General features: G+C 37.3%; 1 protein-coding gene and 1 long non-coding RNA gene across 2 annotated transcripts; both read left to right on the top strand.

The window, feature by feature from the left end:
- The first annotated feature begins 1625 nt into the window (after nucleotides 1-1625).
- On the top strand, nucleotides 1626-7587 carry LOC118767045 (chromosome-associated kinesin KIF4B-like). Its single transcript, XM_036510987.1, has 7 exons — nucleotides 1626-1750; nucleotides 1927-2010; nucleotides 2540-2656; nucleotides 3789-3923; nucleotides 5422-5504; nucleotides 7278-7327; nucleotides 7475-7587. The coding sequence occupies exons 1-7, from the start codon at nucleotides 1676-1678 to the stop codon at nucleotides 7585-7587; spliced, it is 657 nt and encodes a 218-aa protein (XP_036366880.1). The 5' UTR covers nucleotides 1626-1675.
- A 1128-nt stretch (nucleotides 7588-8715) lies between these two features.
- On the top strand, nucleotides 8716-16436 carry LOC118766897. The gene is made up of 5 exons (XR_005002805.1): nucleotides 8716-8759; nucleotides 10618-10701; nucleotides 11926-12042; nucleotides 14020-14130; nucleotides 16272-16436. It is a non-coding gene; the product is annotated as an uncharacterized LOC118766897 (long non-coding RNA).
- Nucleotides 16437-17252: the final 816 nt, after the last annotated feature.

Here is a 17252-nt window from a genome sequence, read left to right as displayed (position 1 = left end):
TTCAACAAGCATCAACAACCATTAACAGTTCAGCATTCACAGATTACTCTGTCAAATATGATACTTATTTATTCACATTGTTTTAAATTAAACCTATATTACCTCATAGCTTTGAAATTTCAATGATGTGATTTAGTTTTAGTATAACATTGTAGGCTGGGTGTGAGAAGTAGGATCTGGCCAGTTTGAATCTAAAACAGGTAAAATATTTTGACCAGTTTAAATGCTAAAGGGTTTACTGATATTTCTTTTCCTGTTGGTCATTGATAATCAAATTTCAAGGACTTGCTTGAGCTCTAACATTCAAATTATTCTGTCAAAAGCAGGGCTGTGGAGTGGAAACAAAAAAACTTTGACTCTGACTCCTCTTTATGTAATTAAGTGTAATTAATTAACATATCTCATAAAGAATAAAAACATCGTGGGTCAGAGTCAGTGTAGTTTTACCGATTCCAACTCCACTGCCCTGGTCAAAAGTAATGCTTACTTATTGACATTGTTTTGAATTAATCATTTATTAACTCATAGCTTTTAGATTTCAATGATGTGTAATTGTTTAGTTTTAGAATGATATTGTAGGATAGGTATGAGAGGCAGGATGTGGCCAATTTAAATACCAAAGAGGTTAAACTTTGAGCAAAGCTCCATTAAAGCTTTTGATTCTTGCATCGCTCACTCCCATTCCAACCCCTGCACCCAGTTGTCTTGGACATTTTTAGTCTGCCTTAACTTGACTCACTGAGATCTGAATGAGAGAAATCTCATATGTGCAAGGACCACCTGAAGTGGCTCAAATCAGTTCTGGCTAGGTCATCATCATCGTTTAATGTCCACTCTCTGTGCTGGCATGGGTTTCATGGTTTGACATGGAGCTGGATAGCAGAGAGCTGTCCAAACTTCAACAGTCTATTGTGGCAAGGTTTCTACAGCTGGATGCTGTCCTTCCTAATGCCAACCACTTTGTAGAGTGAGTTGGATGCTTTTTATGTGCCATTGGCATGGGTGTTGCAACATAGAACTGGCACGACTGAAAGCCTGTGTGGGAAACAGCAATTTTACTTAGCTTGACATGTCTTATCCAGGTACAGCAAATCCCCACATCGCTTGGTCCCTTTTCATTTCCACAATGAGGCCTAGCATCCAAAGATCCTTTCTCACTACTTCTCTCCACATCTTCTTGGTTCTACCCCTTCAACAAGTACCCTCCACACTTAGAACTCAGTACTTCTTTACGTAGCTGTCCTCATCCACACACATCACATGACTAAACCAGCACAGTCTTCTCTCTTGCCCACCACATCTGATGCCTCTCATACCCAGTTTTCCTCTTAAATCATTTACACTCTGTTGTGTGTGTGCACACTGACATTACCCATCCAGTGGAGCATGCTAGATTCATTTCTTTCAATCCTTCACAAGTCCTCTGTAGTCAAAGCCCATGTGTCACTGCCATGTAACATAGCTGTATGTACACAGGCATCATACAATCTGCTTTACACATCTTGTCTTTTCTATTGTTGGAAATGACAGATACATACCATTACTTACCTACAAGATTGCCATATGCTTACAAATAAGAAATTCTCACAAGTAATAATAAATGTCCCCCCCATTATAGTTTTGTGGTTCTATTTCTTAGATCCTGAAAACCAACCGAGTTAATCTCATAAAGAAAATGAAGAAAGAAGCTGGCGTTTACCGTAGTTGGAAAATGAAAAAAGATGTGGAAGTTAACAAGCTTCTACAGAATGTAAGATTTTTTTTTTACTCTTCTTATTTTTGTTCTTTTTCTATTGTGTGAATAATACAGCTTATTGCATGTAACTTGGAAATTTTAGATCCGTATTTGTTTAATATTATTTAATGTATTTAATATTTTTAATTATTTTAAAAAAATCTATACTATTTTTTCTTCTATTTATATAGGACCGAAAAAGACAATTTGAAATCCAAAAGCTACAAAGAGCTCAAGAAAAGCAGCAGGCCATACTTAAAAGGAAATCTGAAGAGGTTTCTGACTTATTCTTCATAAATTTTCCTTCATTTTTTGTTTTTTCGTTCTAATGTGCACGACTATGAGATTAACATATGAATAGTATTTTACAAAAAAAGAATTGTACTTTTAAAAAGTTTTTTTACTTATTTCAGTCATTGGACTGTAGCCATGCTGAGGCACTGCATTGAAAGCTTTTAGTTAAACTAATTTACACCCCCTCACCGACTTATTTTTAAAGTCTGGTACTTCTCCATTAGACTAGCTAAGGTGCTAAATTGTGGAGGCATGAACAAACCAATACCAGTTTTGAAGCAGTGGTTGAAGATAACACACACACACACACACAATGTGGGCTTCTTTCAGTCTCCACCTACAAGATCTGCTCACAAGGCTTTGGTTACCTGGCGTTATAATAGAAGACACTTGCCCAAAGTGCCACACAGAACCCAAGACCATGTGGTAGGAAACCAGACTTCTTAGCACACGACCAAGACAAGATAAGATGATACAATTCTTATTTTGTAAAATACTTTTCCTATGTAGGCTGCAGTTGCAAACAAAAGATTAAAAGAGGCATTAAAGAAGCAAGCTCTTGTCAGGAATGATCGCAACAATAATTTTGAAAGATATGACGCTAGTGCAAATGCAACAAAATTAAAGGCATGATGGGTTTTGTTTTTGTTGAATTTTGTATGAATGTAAAAGGAATTTCAGTAATTTAGTTCCTCTCCTGATTGTGAAAGGAACTTTGATATTTAACCCCGAGTCAACCTTGATTGAATAAATGGATGATGAAAGGAATTCTAACTGTGAACCATATCATTTGGAGTTTTTTTTTTTTTTTAACCTATCGATATTTGTGATTTGTTGGTGATTTTGTCGCTTGTTCTAGCAGTTAAAGTGGGTGTGGCTAAATTTGAGTATAAGAATACAACAAAAAGCCTTTTCGCATTTAGATTACTCTGTCAAATTTAATACTTATTTATTGACATTGTTTTGAATTAGTCATGTGTTATCTCGTAGCCTTGAGATTTCAGTGATGCAATTGTTTATATTTAGAATGACATTGTAGGGTGGGTGTGAGAGGATAGATCTGGCCAGTTTGACAATAAAACAGGTAAAATATTCAATCTGGCTCATTTAAATGCTTAAGGATTAACTATTTAATATCCAGTTATAATTTTTTTTTGTTTCTTGTTTCATTTTTTAATGTATAACTTGTAGGATGATCATTATTATCTTTGTTCCTCTATGATTGCATATATAATCTCTTCTTTTATGTATACTTTAAGAAATGTCTTTTTCCAATCTCTGATGTGTTTTTATCTATACGATTGAGTAACAAAAACAAGAAAAAAAGATAAAATGTTTGTATTACTAAAGGCTTTACATGATTATTGTATCAAACATGACAGAGAAAAATGTTAAGAATTTAAGGGTTATTAAACACCCATGTTCTTGTTTAATACCAATAGTTTCCACCTATAGTGAAGTTTTCTACCAACATACACTTTTCTTCTTTACATACACACACACATCTAGTAGAGAATTTGATTATATTGACAAAACAAAGTGTAACTTCTTACAATCGTTACTAAGTTTGGGTGTAACTACTTAGAATTGTAAAAGCTATTTTTTTTTGTAATTGTTTCAATGATAACTAAATATATAAACCAATAAAAAGCATTATAAATCAGGAGTTACCTCAGGATCATTTCCTTTATGATGATGTCTATGCATAAATGTTTTTGACAAGAAAGTAATACATATAATCATGTTTATATAATGTTAGACACTATTGGAACAAGAATTGGAAGTGAAAGTTCGAGTCCAGGAAGCAAAATACCACTTAAAGAATTTGGTTGAAGACCGAAAAACTTTGTCTTTGGAGTTGAGGCGCTTGAAAAATTCAGATCCACCTACAAAGGTTGGTGTTTTTTGTTTATAATTTTACTTATAAAGTTTAAAATTTATATTAAGGAATTTAAGGTATAAAGATCTGTATGGAAGAGAATGAGAAATTTAAATGAAGTGATCCCATCTAGCATTTCATGAAAAGTTGTTAGTGTTGCTAAAATATGTAGAACAATCATTCATTCATCTTCTCCACTTGCTATTTCTAGAAGAATCTTGGAGGTAGAGTCCTCAGGCATCCCTTCCATAGGGTCCTATCAGAAGTAACCAAAATAACATGCTTCAGCAGGATTACCAAATATGATGAACTGGCATTGGATGCTATTCAACCAACTCATTCTTTGGTCTACCCATAGGTCCCCTGCCAATTGGCATGGCTTGAAGAATCCATCTTGGGATTCTTTCTTGTAACATTCACTTCGTGCTGGTGACATGTTAGAAGCACCATTTGAGCGTGGCCATTGCCAGTGCCACCTGACTGGCTCCCATGCTGGTGGCACGTAAAAAGCACCCACTACACTCATGGAGTGGTTGGTGTTAGGAAAGGCATCCAGCTGTAGAAACTTTGCCAGATCAGATTGGAGCCTGGTGCAGCCTCTTGGCTTGCCAGTCACCAGTCAAACCGTCCAACCTATGCCAGCATGGAAAGCAGACATTAAACGATGATGATGTCCATGGTGCCAGAGCTGTGACCTCCCAATGTAGAGAAGCAACAGCTCAGCCTGGAGGGAAGGAGGGAGAGACTCCCTGAACCCTTGAGTTATGCATCTTGTCAAGTAACTTTACTCTGAAGAGTAATGTTTGGAAGAATCCCATTTCAGCTAATTGCATTCACAATTCTACTCTTTTTGGTCATTACCTGGCATTCATGACCATAGGGGAGGTTAGGCATGGAAACCAAAATGAAAGTAGTGAGTTTGGCTACTTTGTATTCTTTTAACCAGTTTCTTCCCTTCGGAGGATCAGACACTGGAACTGGCACATTATTGTGCCAACACCTGCAATTCTAGCATCCCATTCAGCTTCATGTTTCCCTGTATTCTTGAGATACTTAAACTTCTCCACTTGTCTCAGTGATTCTTTCTTTTATTCTTTTACTTGTTTCACACTCTGGGATGCGGCCATGCTTGGGCACTGTTTCAAAGGGTTTAAGTTGAATGAAGTAATCCCAGTGCTTTTTTTTTTTTTTTTAAGCCTGTTATTCTGTCAGTCACTTAGGTCGAACTGCTAAGTTATGGGGATGTAAACAAACCAGTACTGGTTGTCAAGTAGTAGTGGTGAGACAAATACAAAGATGCACACACACGCTAATATGATGGGGGTTATTCAGTCTGCATCTGCCAAATTCACTCAATGCATCAGTTCATGGCTATAGATGAAACTTGCATAAGATGGCACGCAGTGGCACTGAACTCCAAATCCTGTAGTTGGGAATTAAACTTCTTACCACACAGCCAAGCTGCACCTTATGTAAAAATTAAAAAAAAAATTTTAATGAATTCCATTTTCAGAAACGTATAACAACTGATGGTGATGGCAGTCCAAAGGAGGTGAACATTAGTATCATAAAGTTAACTGATGAAATTAATGACAGGTTTGTGTTTGTATGTTAATTTTCTGAATGCTAATGTTACTATATTTCTGTTAAAATGTATTGTTTTCATTCCATTTTGTTTTCAAAACCGATGAAGAATTTAGTAAACTAACTACGAGGTGCATTCCAGAATTTTTGAGACTTTTTCAGGAGGGACACTTATTAATTTCAAAGAAATACAAAACACTATTCTCCTTCAAAGTAGTATCATCTCCCTTCAATGCTCTTGCAACTCTCCAGCCTCTTTGTGTAGGACTTCAGGGTGAAGATGTCAGGACCCTTGTTGCAGCTTCCTCCAGTTTGGGGAACAACCAAAAGTCACAGGGAGCAAGGTCTGGGTTGCACGGAGAGCGAGGGACAGTTTTGATGTCCATCTCTGCCAGGATAGAATTATGGACTGGTGCATTGTCCTGATGGAAAGTGCTCTGGCATTTTGCAACAAAATCTCTTCCTAAATCCCGCCAAACCACCACAAGGCACTTTTTGTTGAGGAAACCTAGTGGATGTAGATGATGCTGTTGCTTTTGAAAAGCAGGGATCATAACAAGCTTCCTGGTGGACTTGCTTTCTCTGGCCTTCCATTGGGCACTGTGCCTCTTGGTCGCTGGATCATAGCAGTAGATCCAGATTTCGTCACAGCTCACCTGAGACTCAAGTGCTCTTCGTTTGGAGGTAATGAGCTCAACCATCTCCCTGCTGTCACCAATGCTTTATTCCTTCTGTTCATCAGTGTGCACCTCAAGAACAAGCTTTGCACAAATTTTACTCGCGTTCAGATCTTCATGAATAGTCCTGTGTTCACTTGCTACACCAATTCCAAACTATATGCTTCTTGTCATTGTTCCTCACCTTAAAGAGCTTTGATGCACTTGTGCCAGCAAAAAGCAAATGCTCAGTTCACACATGTTAATCCATGACCAGTCTGGAGCATTTCATAATTTTCTGTAGCATTTTTGCCTAGTTTTAACACAAAGCATGGTAAGCTTCCAAATGGTCATGTCTCAACTGTATTCTGCAAACCAGTCAGCAGTGTTTTGTAGGGTGTGTTCAAAATACTGCTACAGCCATCTCCTTCAATCTGGAATAATAATAAAAAAAAAAAAGTTGGTGGCAGGTCAGCTTATTAGATGTATCATAATGATATACAGAAATTCAATAATGCAATATAGTTACAATTGTCGCTCCTGAAAAAATCTCAAAACTTCTGGAATGCACCATTGTGTTTGTGTGTCCTTGATTTGACATTGTTTGGTAGTTGTGAATGAGGGCTACCGTCAAAATAAGCAGTGTCATTCTCCAATATTCTGTCAGAAATTGATGCCTTTTTAAAAAATCTTGTTGCTGGGGCACCACATTGAACTGTATCAACCCCAGTACTTTTTTGTTTTTAAAACCTGGTACTTATTCTATTGGTCTCTTTGGCTGAACTGCTAAGTTACAAAGGTGTAAACACAAACACCAGTTGTGGAGTGGGGTGAGGAGACAAAACATGCATGTAGATATACATATATATATATACGACGGGCTTCTTTCAGTTTCCGTCTACCAAATCCATTCACAAGGCTTTGGTTGGCCTAAGGCTATAGTATAAGACACTTGCCCATGGTGCCACACAGTGGGTCTGAACTTGGAACCATGTGGTTTGGAAGCAAGTTTCTTACCACACAGCCATGCCTGCTTATACATAATTCTGTGGATATGTAATATGAATCTAAATTCCTTTATATTCTTAAACTTATTGCTATTTTCAATACTATTTCGCATATATTATAGAAATGTTCAAATTGCCACTCTTCAATCAGAAATCCAAGAGGCAGAAAATGGTAAGAATTAATTCTGATTTCTTTTATTTTTTTGTTATTCCAGTCATAATTTTTTCTTTCTATAAATTTAATTTTTCTTACATATATTTATTGCAGACATTAATATTTTACCTTTTCTCTAAAATCTTGACAAATTCTTTCTTTTAGATAAATTCAAAGGATGTGTTGAAACAATCCGTAGCATCAACGATTCTAAAGTTCTTTTGAACTTTTTAATTGAGAAGATAAGATTTTTATATTTTTCTTATCTCAACCGTTAAGATTTCAGATTATTCTGTCCAATGTGACGCTTATTTATCCACATTGTGTTAAATCAATCATGTATTTGTTTGGTGTTGGAAATGGCACTGTAAGGTTGGTGTGATATGCCAGATCTGAGCATAAAATAAGCAGGCTATATGAGTTGGATCTGATCCTCCACATAAAATAGGTGGAATATTTGAGCTGGATGTAGCCAATGTAAATGCTAAAAAGTTAAAAGGGGATATATATCATCATCATCAACACTCTGAGAGTGTAGTGGGTGCTTTTACGTGTCACCGGCATGAGGGCCAGTTTGGTGGTACTGGCAATGGCCACACCCAAATGGTGCTTTTTACGTGCCACCTGCACAGGAACCAGTCCAGCGGTAGTGGCGACGACCTCGCTCAAATATTTCACATGCCACCAGCACAAGTGCTAGTAAGGCGACGCGGTAATGATCACACTTGAATGGTGTGCTTAACATGCCATATATATAAATAAATGTATGTGTATTTTTTCACTGTTTACAAATAACATGGGAAAAATAAATAAACAGTTACCAGGGTAGCAAAAATTCACACAAGTACCAAGGATATAACAGCCTACTTATAAAGGTAGAAACTCCAGGTTTTGGTGAAATGTTTTTATATAACATAGATAAATAAATAAATGGAGTTAAATGCAGGTGTTATTGAAATCTTTAATGATTTTAATAACATCTGCATTTAACTCCATTTATTTATTTATCTCTATATATATATATTCACTCACAATTTAGTAGTTCTCTACAAAACATGCTTCTTATTGAAGTAAATATTTATATATAGCTAGAATGGCAATAATTTTCCATCTAACTTCAAGTTTTCAGTTCCTTTAAGACAGATTTTAACACAGTCCACTCGACTGTTGGTTTTTTATTTATTTATTTATTTATTGCAATGTCACTTGCAGGTGAATTAATGTCTTGTAATTTTTCATATTCTCATGCAGTCACATTAATTAAATCTCTTTCATGCAGAGTATCAAAGAACGGATTGACCACAATAATGACAAGTCTACTGTAAAAGATCTTAAAAATAATTATGTGGAAGCCATCAAAGAGAAAGACTCAAGTGAAATGAAAGTGAAATCATTACAAAATCAGTATGAATCAAATCTTGTGGACTTGCAGCAGAAATATGAAAGCAAGGTAACTTTTAAATTATTAATCCGAAAACACATGTAAGTACTTACATATGTATGTGTGCACAAATGTTGGTGCCCCAGCATGGCCACAGCTCATGAGCTGAAACTAGATAAATTAAAAAAGAAAAAGCACAAACTTAAACTCATTGTTATTACATCATCGTCATCATCATCATTGTTTTATTGTTCACTTTTTCGTTCTTATGAGTTGGACGAAGTTTAGTTTAGGCAGATTTTCTACAGCCAGACGCCCTTTGGTGTTGCCAACTCTCACCTGTTTTCAAATAAGGTATTATATCTATCCATGGCCAATCATGTTCTTGCAGAATATTGGAAATGAAACATGCTGCTATGTGAAACAACAACAAGCATTTATGATTAACATGCAATATCAAGTCAAGGAGATACGAGCATACATGTTTGTACAGGCATACATTCTAACACACGTTTCAGCTTCTGTGTATCTAGGCCACTTACAAGGCATTGGATGGTCCAGATGATGCTTGCCCATGGTGCCACCCAATGGGACTGAACTTAAAATCACGTGTTTGAGAAGTGTACTTCTTAACCACACAGCCATGTTATCTATAATATAAATTGGACATGGGCAATCGTTGTATTCTTTCTTGTCTTGAGGTTCACAGCCAAACGGCTTGGTGGATTCGCGTGAAAAATGGCTCACATGTGGGGACAGGTGCATAGATTGGAATGCAGTTTGTATTTTTTTCCTAGTCCCCATACTTACTGAGAAAATTGATTAAAACTTTTCTAATGGAATTCCCCCTCTTTCTTTCGCCATAAAAACAACCAGTTATTTAGAAGCTGTTTTCTGACAGGGTGGGGTCAGGAAATGTTCATATAGCAGGGGACCCAAAATGATAAGGTTGAGAAATGCTGTTATAGATTATGCCTAATCGAAAACGATTATATATATATATATATATATATATACGAGCAGCTAAGCTCGTATGGTCTGTTTGGATGATGTGGCTGTGATCGTTTTCGATTAGGCGTAATCTATAACACCGTTTCTGAACCTTATCATTTTGTATGTAGGACTACATAACTCAATGAGTCTTTTCTTTTGGGACATGTGGCTGTTATTTTTAACAGGTCAATCTACCCACTTAGAATCTGGTGTGTATCACAGTATGGGGGAAACAAACACTGATTGTGTCAAGCAGTGTGGGTGAGCACACATGATAGGCTTCTTAGCAATTTCTGACTCCCAGAGCATCGTTCAGTCTGGGGCTGTAGCAGAAGGCACTTGACTGAGGTGTTGTGCAGTGGTACTGAACCTGAAACCATATGGTTGGTAAAATGAGCTTTGTAACCACATGGCCATACCTGTATTTGATCATTATCATCAGTTAATATCCATTTTCCGTGCTGGCATGGGTTGGATGGTTTGACAAGAGCTGGCAAGACCAAGGGCAACACTTGGTTCCATATTCTGTTTTGGTATGGTTTCATCATCATCATCATCGTTTAACGTCCGTTTTCCAGATGTTAAACGATGATGATGATGATGAAACCATACCAAAACAGAATATGGAACCAAGTGTTGCCCTTGGTCTTGCCAGCTCCTGTCAAACCATCCAACCCATGCTCGCTTTCATTGTTTGGATATCCTTCCTAACTCTTTACAGAGTGTACAGGGTGCTTTTTATGTGGTACAAGCTCTGACATGACTACCTAGTACCCTGCAAGCCAAGAACTCCTCAACTGGGATAGGGAGAGTGGCATTTAAGATGGTATGGCTTTGTGCTAGTTGAAAGATTTGAGGTATAGAGAGGACAGATGTAGATGTTGTCTGTGGCAGTTTTTAACAAATGGTAAGTTTGAATTTGTTTAAATTACAGATATCGTTTTTACTAAAACAACTGCAAAATGGGTCAGAGGAAGAAGAGAGCCCAGTGCCAAACGGTGTACGCGGAGCACATAATGTTAGTAGTTATTTTTCTTTTTTCTGTTTCTCTTTTAACCGTTTAGCTTTCAAATTTCTTTGTCCAATTTATTTGTTTCTTTATTGCCCACAAGGGGCTAAACATAGAGGGGACAAACAAGGACAGACAAACGGATTAAGTCGATTACATCGACCCCAGTGCGTAACTGGTACTTAATTTATCGACCCCGAAAGGATGAAAGGCAAAGTCGACCTCGGCGGAATTTGAACTCAGAACGCAACAACAGACGCAATACCGCTAAGCTTTTCGCCCGGTGTGCTAACGTTTCTGCCAGCTCGCCGCCTTTGTCCAATTTATTGCTTCTTTCTTCACATTGTTTTGGAATTAATCATGCATTATTTCATGGCTTCAAGATTTCAATGGTGTTTGTATATTTTTAGAATGACATTGTAGGTATGTGTGAGAGGTTGAATCTGGTCAGTTTTAACTTAGAACAGGTAGAATATTTTTGCTGGATATGGCCAGTTTAAATGCTTAAGGTTAAATATTTCCTCAAATATTTCTTATTTTTCAACTTAGCTGATATTAATTACAATTTGAATTGTGTGATATATTAAAAAATAGACTCCTTGCAATGTTTTTGTACTAGAAATGAAGTTAATTTTTTTATGTCCCAGGGAGACTGGTGTCTGTGACTAATGCCACTTTACTATGTCATTTAGTCTTTTGGGGCTTAAAGATTTTAAATGATATTTTGATGACAAAATTTCAGCATTTAGATGTCATCATCCACTTTCTCTTGGTTGCATGAATTGGACTGGAATTATGGTGGTAGATTTTTCTATGACCGGATGCCCTTCCTGTCACAAACCTTTGCCTTTTCTAAGCAAGCTAATATTTCACCAAGCCCAGGCATATTTTTGCACAATACTGGAAATGAATGTTTTAACAATCATGTGATGTTAAGAGAGGCACTTGCACACACTGATATTTCTTCATGTTTATGTCTTAGGAGATAAACTCACAAGGCTTTGGTTGGCCTGGGGCTATAAGACACTTGCCTAAGGTATGGTTGAACCCAAAATTGGTTGGGAAGCAAACTTCTCAATCACACAGCTACATCTGTATTTATCTATGGATGGATAATTAAATAAAAAAATTCGTTATCAAAGACTAAATTTGGAAAGTATATATCAAATAATGATAATAAAAGTTTAAATTTTCATATTTATTGACTATTTTTGTATATCTATTTCTTTTTAGACCTTTTTTGTTCCTGACACTCTAGATGTTTTAGATAATGACCCAGACTATCACCCTGATAGCTCGATGGAATTCGACACACCTTATATGAAAGTGACCTAGAAACAAGCAAAACCTGTGAGTTTAGAATTTTTCAAAATTTACACTTCATATTTGGCTGTAATCAACTCTGGCTATTACACACATTCTGTCAGGAATTCTTTATGCTTGTGATTTTTTTTTTTTTTTTTTTCTGTAATTTACACAGTTTTATGTGATGCTTATTTCCATTTGTCATAATTTATGAAATTATGGCTTGAGTCAGTCTTCACAAATGATGGATGCTTAAGGTCTAATACTAGTAAATGGAGGAGTTTTGGTAGTTTAGATTATCTCCCCTTCTCACATGGTGCTGGTCTTAAATTACTATTTGGTAATTGTGGCACATCCTCTAGAAGCAGAGAATTTTAATAAATCAAGAATTTATATTGTATGGTATTTGATATACCCATATTTGTCTACAATGTACATATACATGCTACTGGCTTCAATTATTTCTCTTGGCTCACTTTTTGTTTAGATTAAGAAACAACCTAAAAGCATTCCTTACCCCCCCCCCCACTTCACAGTGTAAAGGATAGAGGAGAAAATAATGAAAATGGTATTTCTTTTCTTTTTAATTTACTTGAGTCAGAAAAGAACGCTTGGTGCCCATTTTCTCTTGCAGACCCTTCAAGACCACTGGTTCTTAACTTTTTTTTTAGCACTCCTTTTTAAGTAGTTGTTATGCCTAGTTCTCATCTAAGTGATGTTTGAGGTATCACAACTTACTTAACTGAACAGAGATGATAATCTTACTCTAAAAGTGGATTGTATAAGCTTTTAACAGTGAAAGGATCAAAAAATTGATAAAGACACAAGTTATAAATTTACTTTATACAAGTTAGTGACTTCCCTGTACCGGATGAGGTCTCATTTTATTTTAATAACCATTACTAGGTTTATTATGTATAATATAATTACTACTATTGGTAGAATTTAGTATGTTTATTATGTTACCTCACTGCACCTCCTTGGAGGTGGGATTACCTTCTTTGAGAACCTCTGCTCTGTACAGATATAAATTAATGTCTGAATAAGGAGGAAATCCTAGACAATTGCTTTCCTGGTAGTGAAATGTTCTAGCAACGTACAGCAAGAGTTGTGGGGAAACGACCATAGATTATCGTATTGGGAAAGGGTCCAGTACCAGCTTTCATGACATTTTCTTGTTGGAATTTAAAATTTTCTCTGGTGATCTAACTGAGTTTTGTAATATTAAAAGGATTATCCTTGATAAATGATATTCGTTTAACCCTTTTGATACCAACCCAGCTGAAACTGCCTCTGGCTCTGTGGTACAAATGTCTTGTTGCCATAAATTTTGAATTAAAATCTTCCGCCAAACCTTAGTCACAATTTATGTTCCTAACACTAGCTTAATAATAACTAAGTTATTTTACTAAATTCTTTGTTATATCTGAAATAATTGAAAGAAACACAGAGCATCTCAACAGAAATTTGGTAACAAAAGGGTTAAATGAATGTATGTACTGTGTTGTTTGCAATATTCTGTGAAATTAAATATTTTTAGGCAATTGTTTGCAAGTTAAACTTGCAATGTTATTAGAGTTGGTTAGAATTTGTACATATGACTTGAAAAAAAAGGGTTTGATATCAAAAAGGGCAGAGATTAAGGAGTAGTGATAGGGCAGAGAATTCGAAGAATGATAAAGGTAGGAAGATGAAAGGGTATTAGGAATGTATAGGTGGAGAAATGAAAAGATATCCAAAGCATGTGGGTTGAGAAGTGAGAGGGTGTTGGGGGTATATGGACATGGTGTTGGGGGTATATGGACATGGTGTTGGGGAGCTATTGGGAAAAGTGGGTGGAGAAACACAAATATTAGAAAATAGATAGAGGTAAAAGCCTATTGGGAGTAAGTGGAGAGAATGGTTAAAAGATATCAAGTGTAAGTGGGTGGAGCAATAAAAGCATATTGGGAATAATTGTCAAATTCTGAAGTGAGGAGATATATTTTTCTCATTAGAACTTTTTTTGTTTTTCTTTTTCAGTTGAAAAGTTGCAGGTGTTTACTCAGTAAATGCAAATCCAAAGTTTGCCCATGTTTCAAGAAGACAGCGTTCTGTTTGCCTTCATGTTCTTGTGCTAATTGTGAAAATAAGGTATTTTAATTATTATTGTTGTTGTTGTTGTTGTTGTTTGGGGTAAAGCGGAGAGCTGGCAGAATCGTTAGCATGCCAAGCAAAATGCTTAGTGGTATTTCGTCTGCTGCTACACCCTGAGTTCAATTTCCGTCAAGGTTGACTTTACCTTTCGTCCTTTCAAGATCTATAAATTAAGTACTGGTGGAACACTGAGGTTGATGTAATCAATTAGCCCCTTGACCCCGAACTCCAGGCCTTGTGTCTTTAGTAGAAAGGATTATTATTGTTTGGAATGAAATGCTCCTGAGGTCAATTTTGCCTTTCATTGTTTGGGGCGGGGTGTGGGGTCAATAAAATAAATACCAGTGGGGCACTGGGATCAGTGTAATCAACCTCTCCACCCCTCAAATTTCAGGCTTTGTGTCAAAATAAGGATAGTTATTATTAGAGTCCAAACCCCACCAAGTTGGCTTTAACCATTCATCCTTTTTTTGGGGTGGGGGTGGAGAGAGTTGATAAAATAGTACTAATTGCAAACTGGATCAGTCATCATCATCATCATCATCGTTTAACATCTTTTTTCCATGCTGGCATGGGTTGGACGGTTCGACTGGGGTCTGGCAAGCCAGGAGGCTGCACCAGGCTCCAGTCTGATCTGGTAGTGTTTCTATAGCTGGATGCCCTTCCTAACGCCAACCACTCCAAGAGTGTAGTGGGTGCTTTTTACATGCCACTGGCACGGAAACCAGTCAATGCAGCGCTGCCATCGGCCACGTTCTGATGGTGCTTTTTACATTCCACCGGCATTTGATTTTGGTTTTGATGTACTTGACTCAATAGGTCTCCTCAAGCATGGCATGTCACCCTACAATCCAAGGTACTTTTGAGTTGGCTGGTTATGCGACACTGGTGTAGGTTACAGCTGTGAACTCACTTTATTTGCTGGGTCTTCTCAGTCACAGGTTTCAGTCTTTTGTCTTTGCCTCTGTGAGGCCCAACGTTTGAAGGTCATGCTTGACCACCTCATTACATGTCTTCCTGGGTATACCTCTACCCCAGATTCCTTGAACTGTTTGGGAGTGGCACTTCTTCACACATCTCTCCTCATCCATCCGTAGTACATGACATTACACATCCAGTGAATCATGCTAGCTTCATTTCTTTCAAGCCTACGCATGTCTTCAGCAGTTACGGCCCATGTTTCACTACCGTGAAGCATTGCAGTTCATATACATGCATCGTACAATCTACCTTTCACTCTGAGCGAGAGGCCCTTTGTCACCAGCAGGGGTAGAAGCTTTCTGAACTTTGCCCAGGCTATTCTTATTCTAGTGGCAATGCTCTCCCATGTACAGCTCCTAGTGGCTAAAAGTGGTTCATAGTGACTAGATGTATGGAGGACTCTTAGTTGATAAATGTATGGTAGACCTCCAGTGGCTAGATGTGTATCTTGGACTCATAGTAGATAGAAATATGAGGAACCCATAGTGGCTAGATGTGTATCTTGGACTCTTATTAGATAGATGTATGAGGAGCCCATAGTGACTAAATGTATGATTAACTTCTGGTGGCTGGCTGTGTATGATGGACTCTTTTGTGACAAGATGTAGTGGACTCCCAGAGACTAGATGTGTCTGATGGACTCTTAGTTAATAGATGTATGATGGACTCTTAGCAGACAGATGTTTCATGGTTAACTCCTAGTGACACACACACACATGATAAGCTTCTTTCATTTTCCATCTGCGAGATGCACTCACAAGGCTTTGGTTGACCCAGGCTATTGTAGAAGACGAGTATCTGAGGTGCCATGCAGTGGGACTGAACTCTGCATGGCCACACCTTTGCTTGATTGTAGATATTTGAAAAAAGAAAAGAAAAAGGTCTGAATAAGAACTATTTCTGGTGTACACTGTTTGAATGTGATGGAATTGACAGTATTGGGTTGGAGATGTTTTGGGATTTGTTAACCCATACTGTGGTGGAGAGTGAGTGTGCTGCATGAAATTTGGAAAGAAAGGAAAATGGCAAATGTAGAGTGGTTCTTCTTTATCCTTTCCTTCTACACCATTACCTATGAATGATTAATTGTGCCAGTTGTGTTTTTATAATGATTTTTCAATTAAATATTGACAACGTTCTTCTTTCTGTTCTTTCAGCCGACATCTGTATTTGACTCATCCACCAGCGATGTGGACAACGAAAATGAAGACAGACTGATAGAATAAGTACTAGAATCGATTCAGTCAACTAAAAATTCTTCAAAGCAGTGCCCCAGCATGGCCACAGTCTAATGATTGAAACAAGTAAAAGATAAAAGACATATATCTTTATAGGTGCAGCAGTGGCTATATGGTAAGTAGCTTGCTTACCAACCACATGGTTCTGGGTTCAGTCCCACTGTATGGCACCTTGAGTAAGTGTTTTCTTCTATAGCCTCGGGCCAACCAAAGCTTTGTACGTGGATTTGGTAGATGGAAACTGAAAGAAGCCCATCTTGCGTATGTGTGTGTGTGTGTGTATTTGTTATTTGTGTCTGTGTTTATCCCTCCACCATCACTTGACAACCAATGCTGCTTTTGCTGAACTTATCAGTTCAGCAAAAGAGACTGATAGAATGAGTACTAGGCTTACAAAGAATAAGTCCTGGGGTCGATTTGTTTGACTAAAGGAGGTGCTCCAGCATGGCTGCAGTCAAATGACTGAAACAAATAAAAGAGTAAAAGTCATATATTTATATATGCAAATTTTATGTGCCTAGAGCGTTACACTCACAAGGTGGTGTATAGTTACATGCTTGATCCTGGAACCCCTTTACTCTAAGCTTGTCTTAGCCTTTTACTTGACTCAGTTGTTGGGCTTTGGTCATGCGTGGGCACTTGCCTTGAATGGTATTTACTCGAACAAATCAACCCCAGTACTTACTTTTTCATTTTGTGCCTGCTACTTATTCAGTCGGCCTCTTATGCTGAACCGCTAAGTTATGGGGCTGTAAATAAACTAACACCCATTGTCAAGTGGTAGTGGAGGACAGACACAAACGCAAACACATGGACATATATATATATTCACATGATGGGCTTCTTTCAGTTTCTATCTACCAAATACAGTGACAAAGCTTTGGATGGCCCAGAGCTATA

Source organism: Octopus sinensis, linkage group LG18 (assembly GCF_006345805.1).
Source record: "Octopus sinensis linkage group LG18, ASM634580v1, whole genome shotgun sequence".
Taxonomy (NCBI): Eukaryota; Metazoa; Mollusca; class Cephalopoda; order Octopoda; family Octopodidae; genus Octopus; species Octopus sinensis.
This window is presented reverse-complemented; position numbering and strand designations above follow the sequence as displayed.

Bases quoted from the DNA above. Each gene is read 5' to 3' on its own strand.
- LOC118767045 (XM_036510987.1), top strand. From the start codon at position 1,676: ATGAAGAAAGAAGCTGGCGTTTACCGTAGTTGGAAAATGAAAAAAGAT. The intron at 2,657-3,788 runs GCATGATGGGTT...ATATAATGTTAG, and splicing joins CAAATGCAACAAAATTAAAG to ACACTATTGGAACAAGAATT. The intron at 7,328-7,474 runs GTAAGAATTAAT...TCTTTCTTTTAG, and splicing joins AATCCAAGAGGCAGAAAATG to ATAAATTCAAAGGATGTGTT.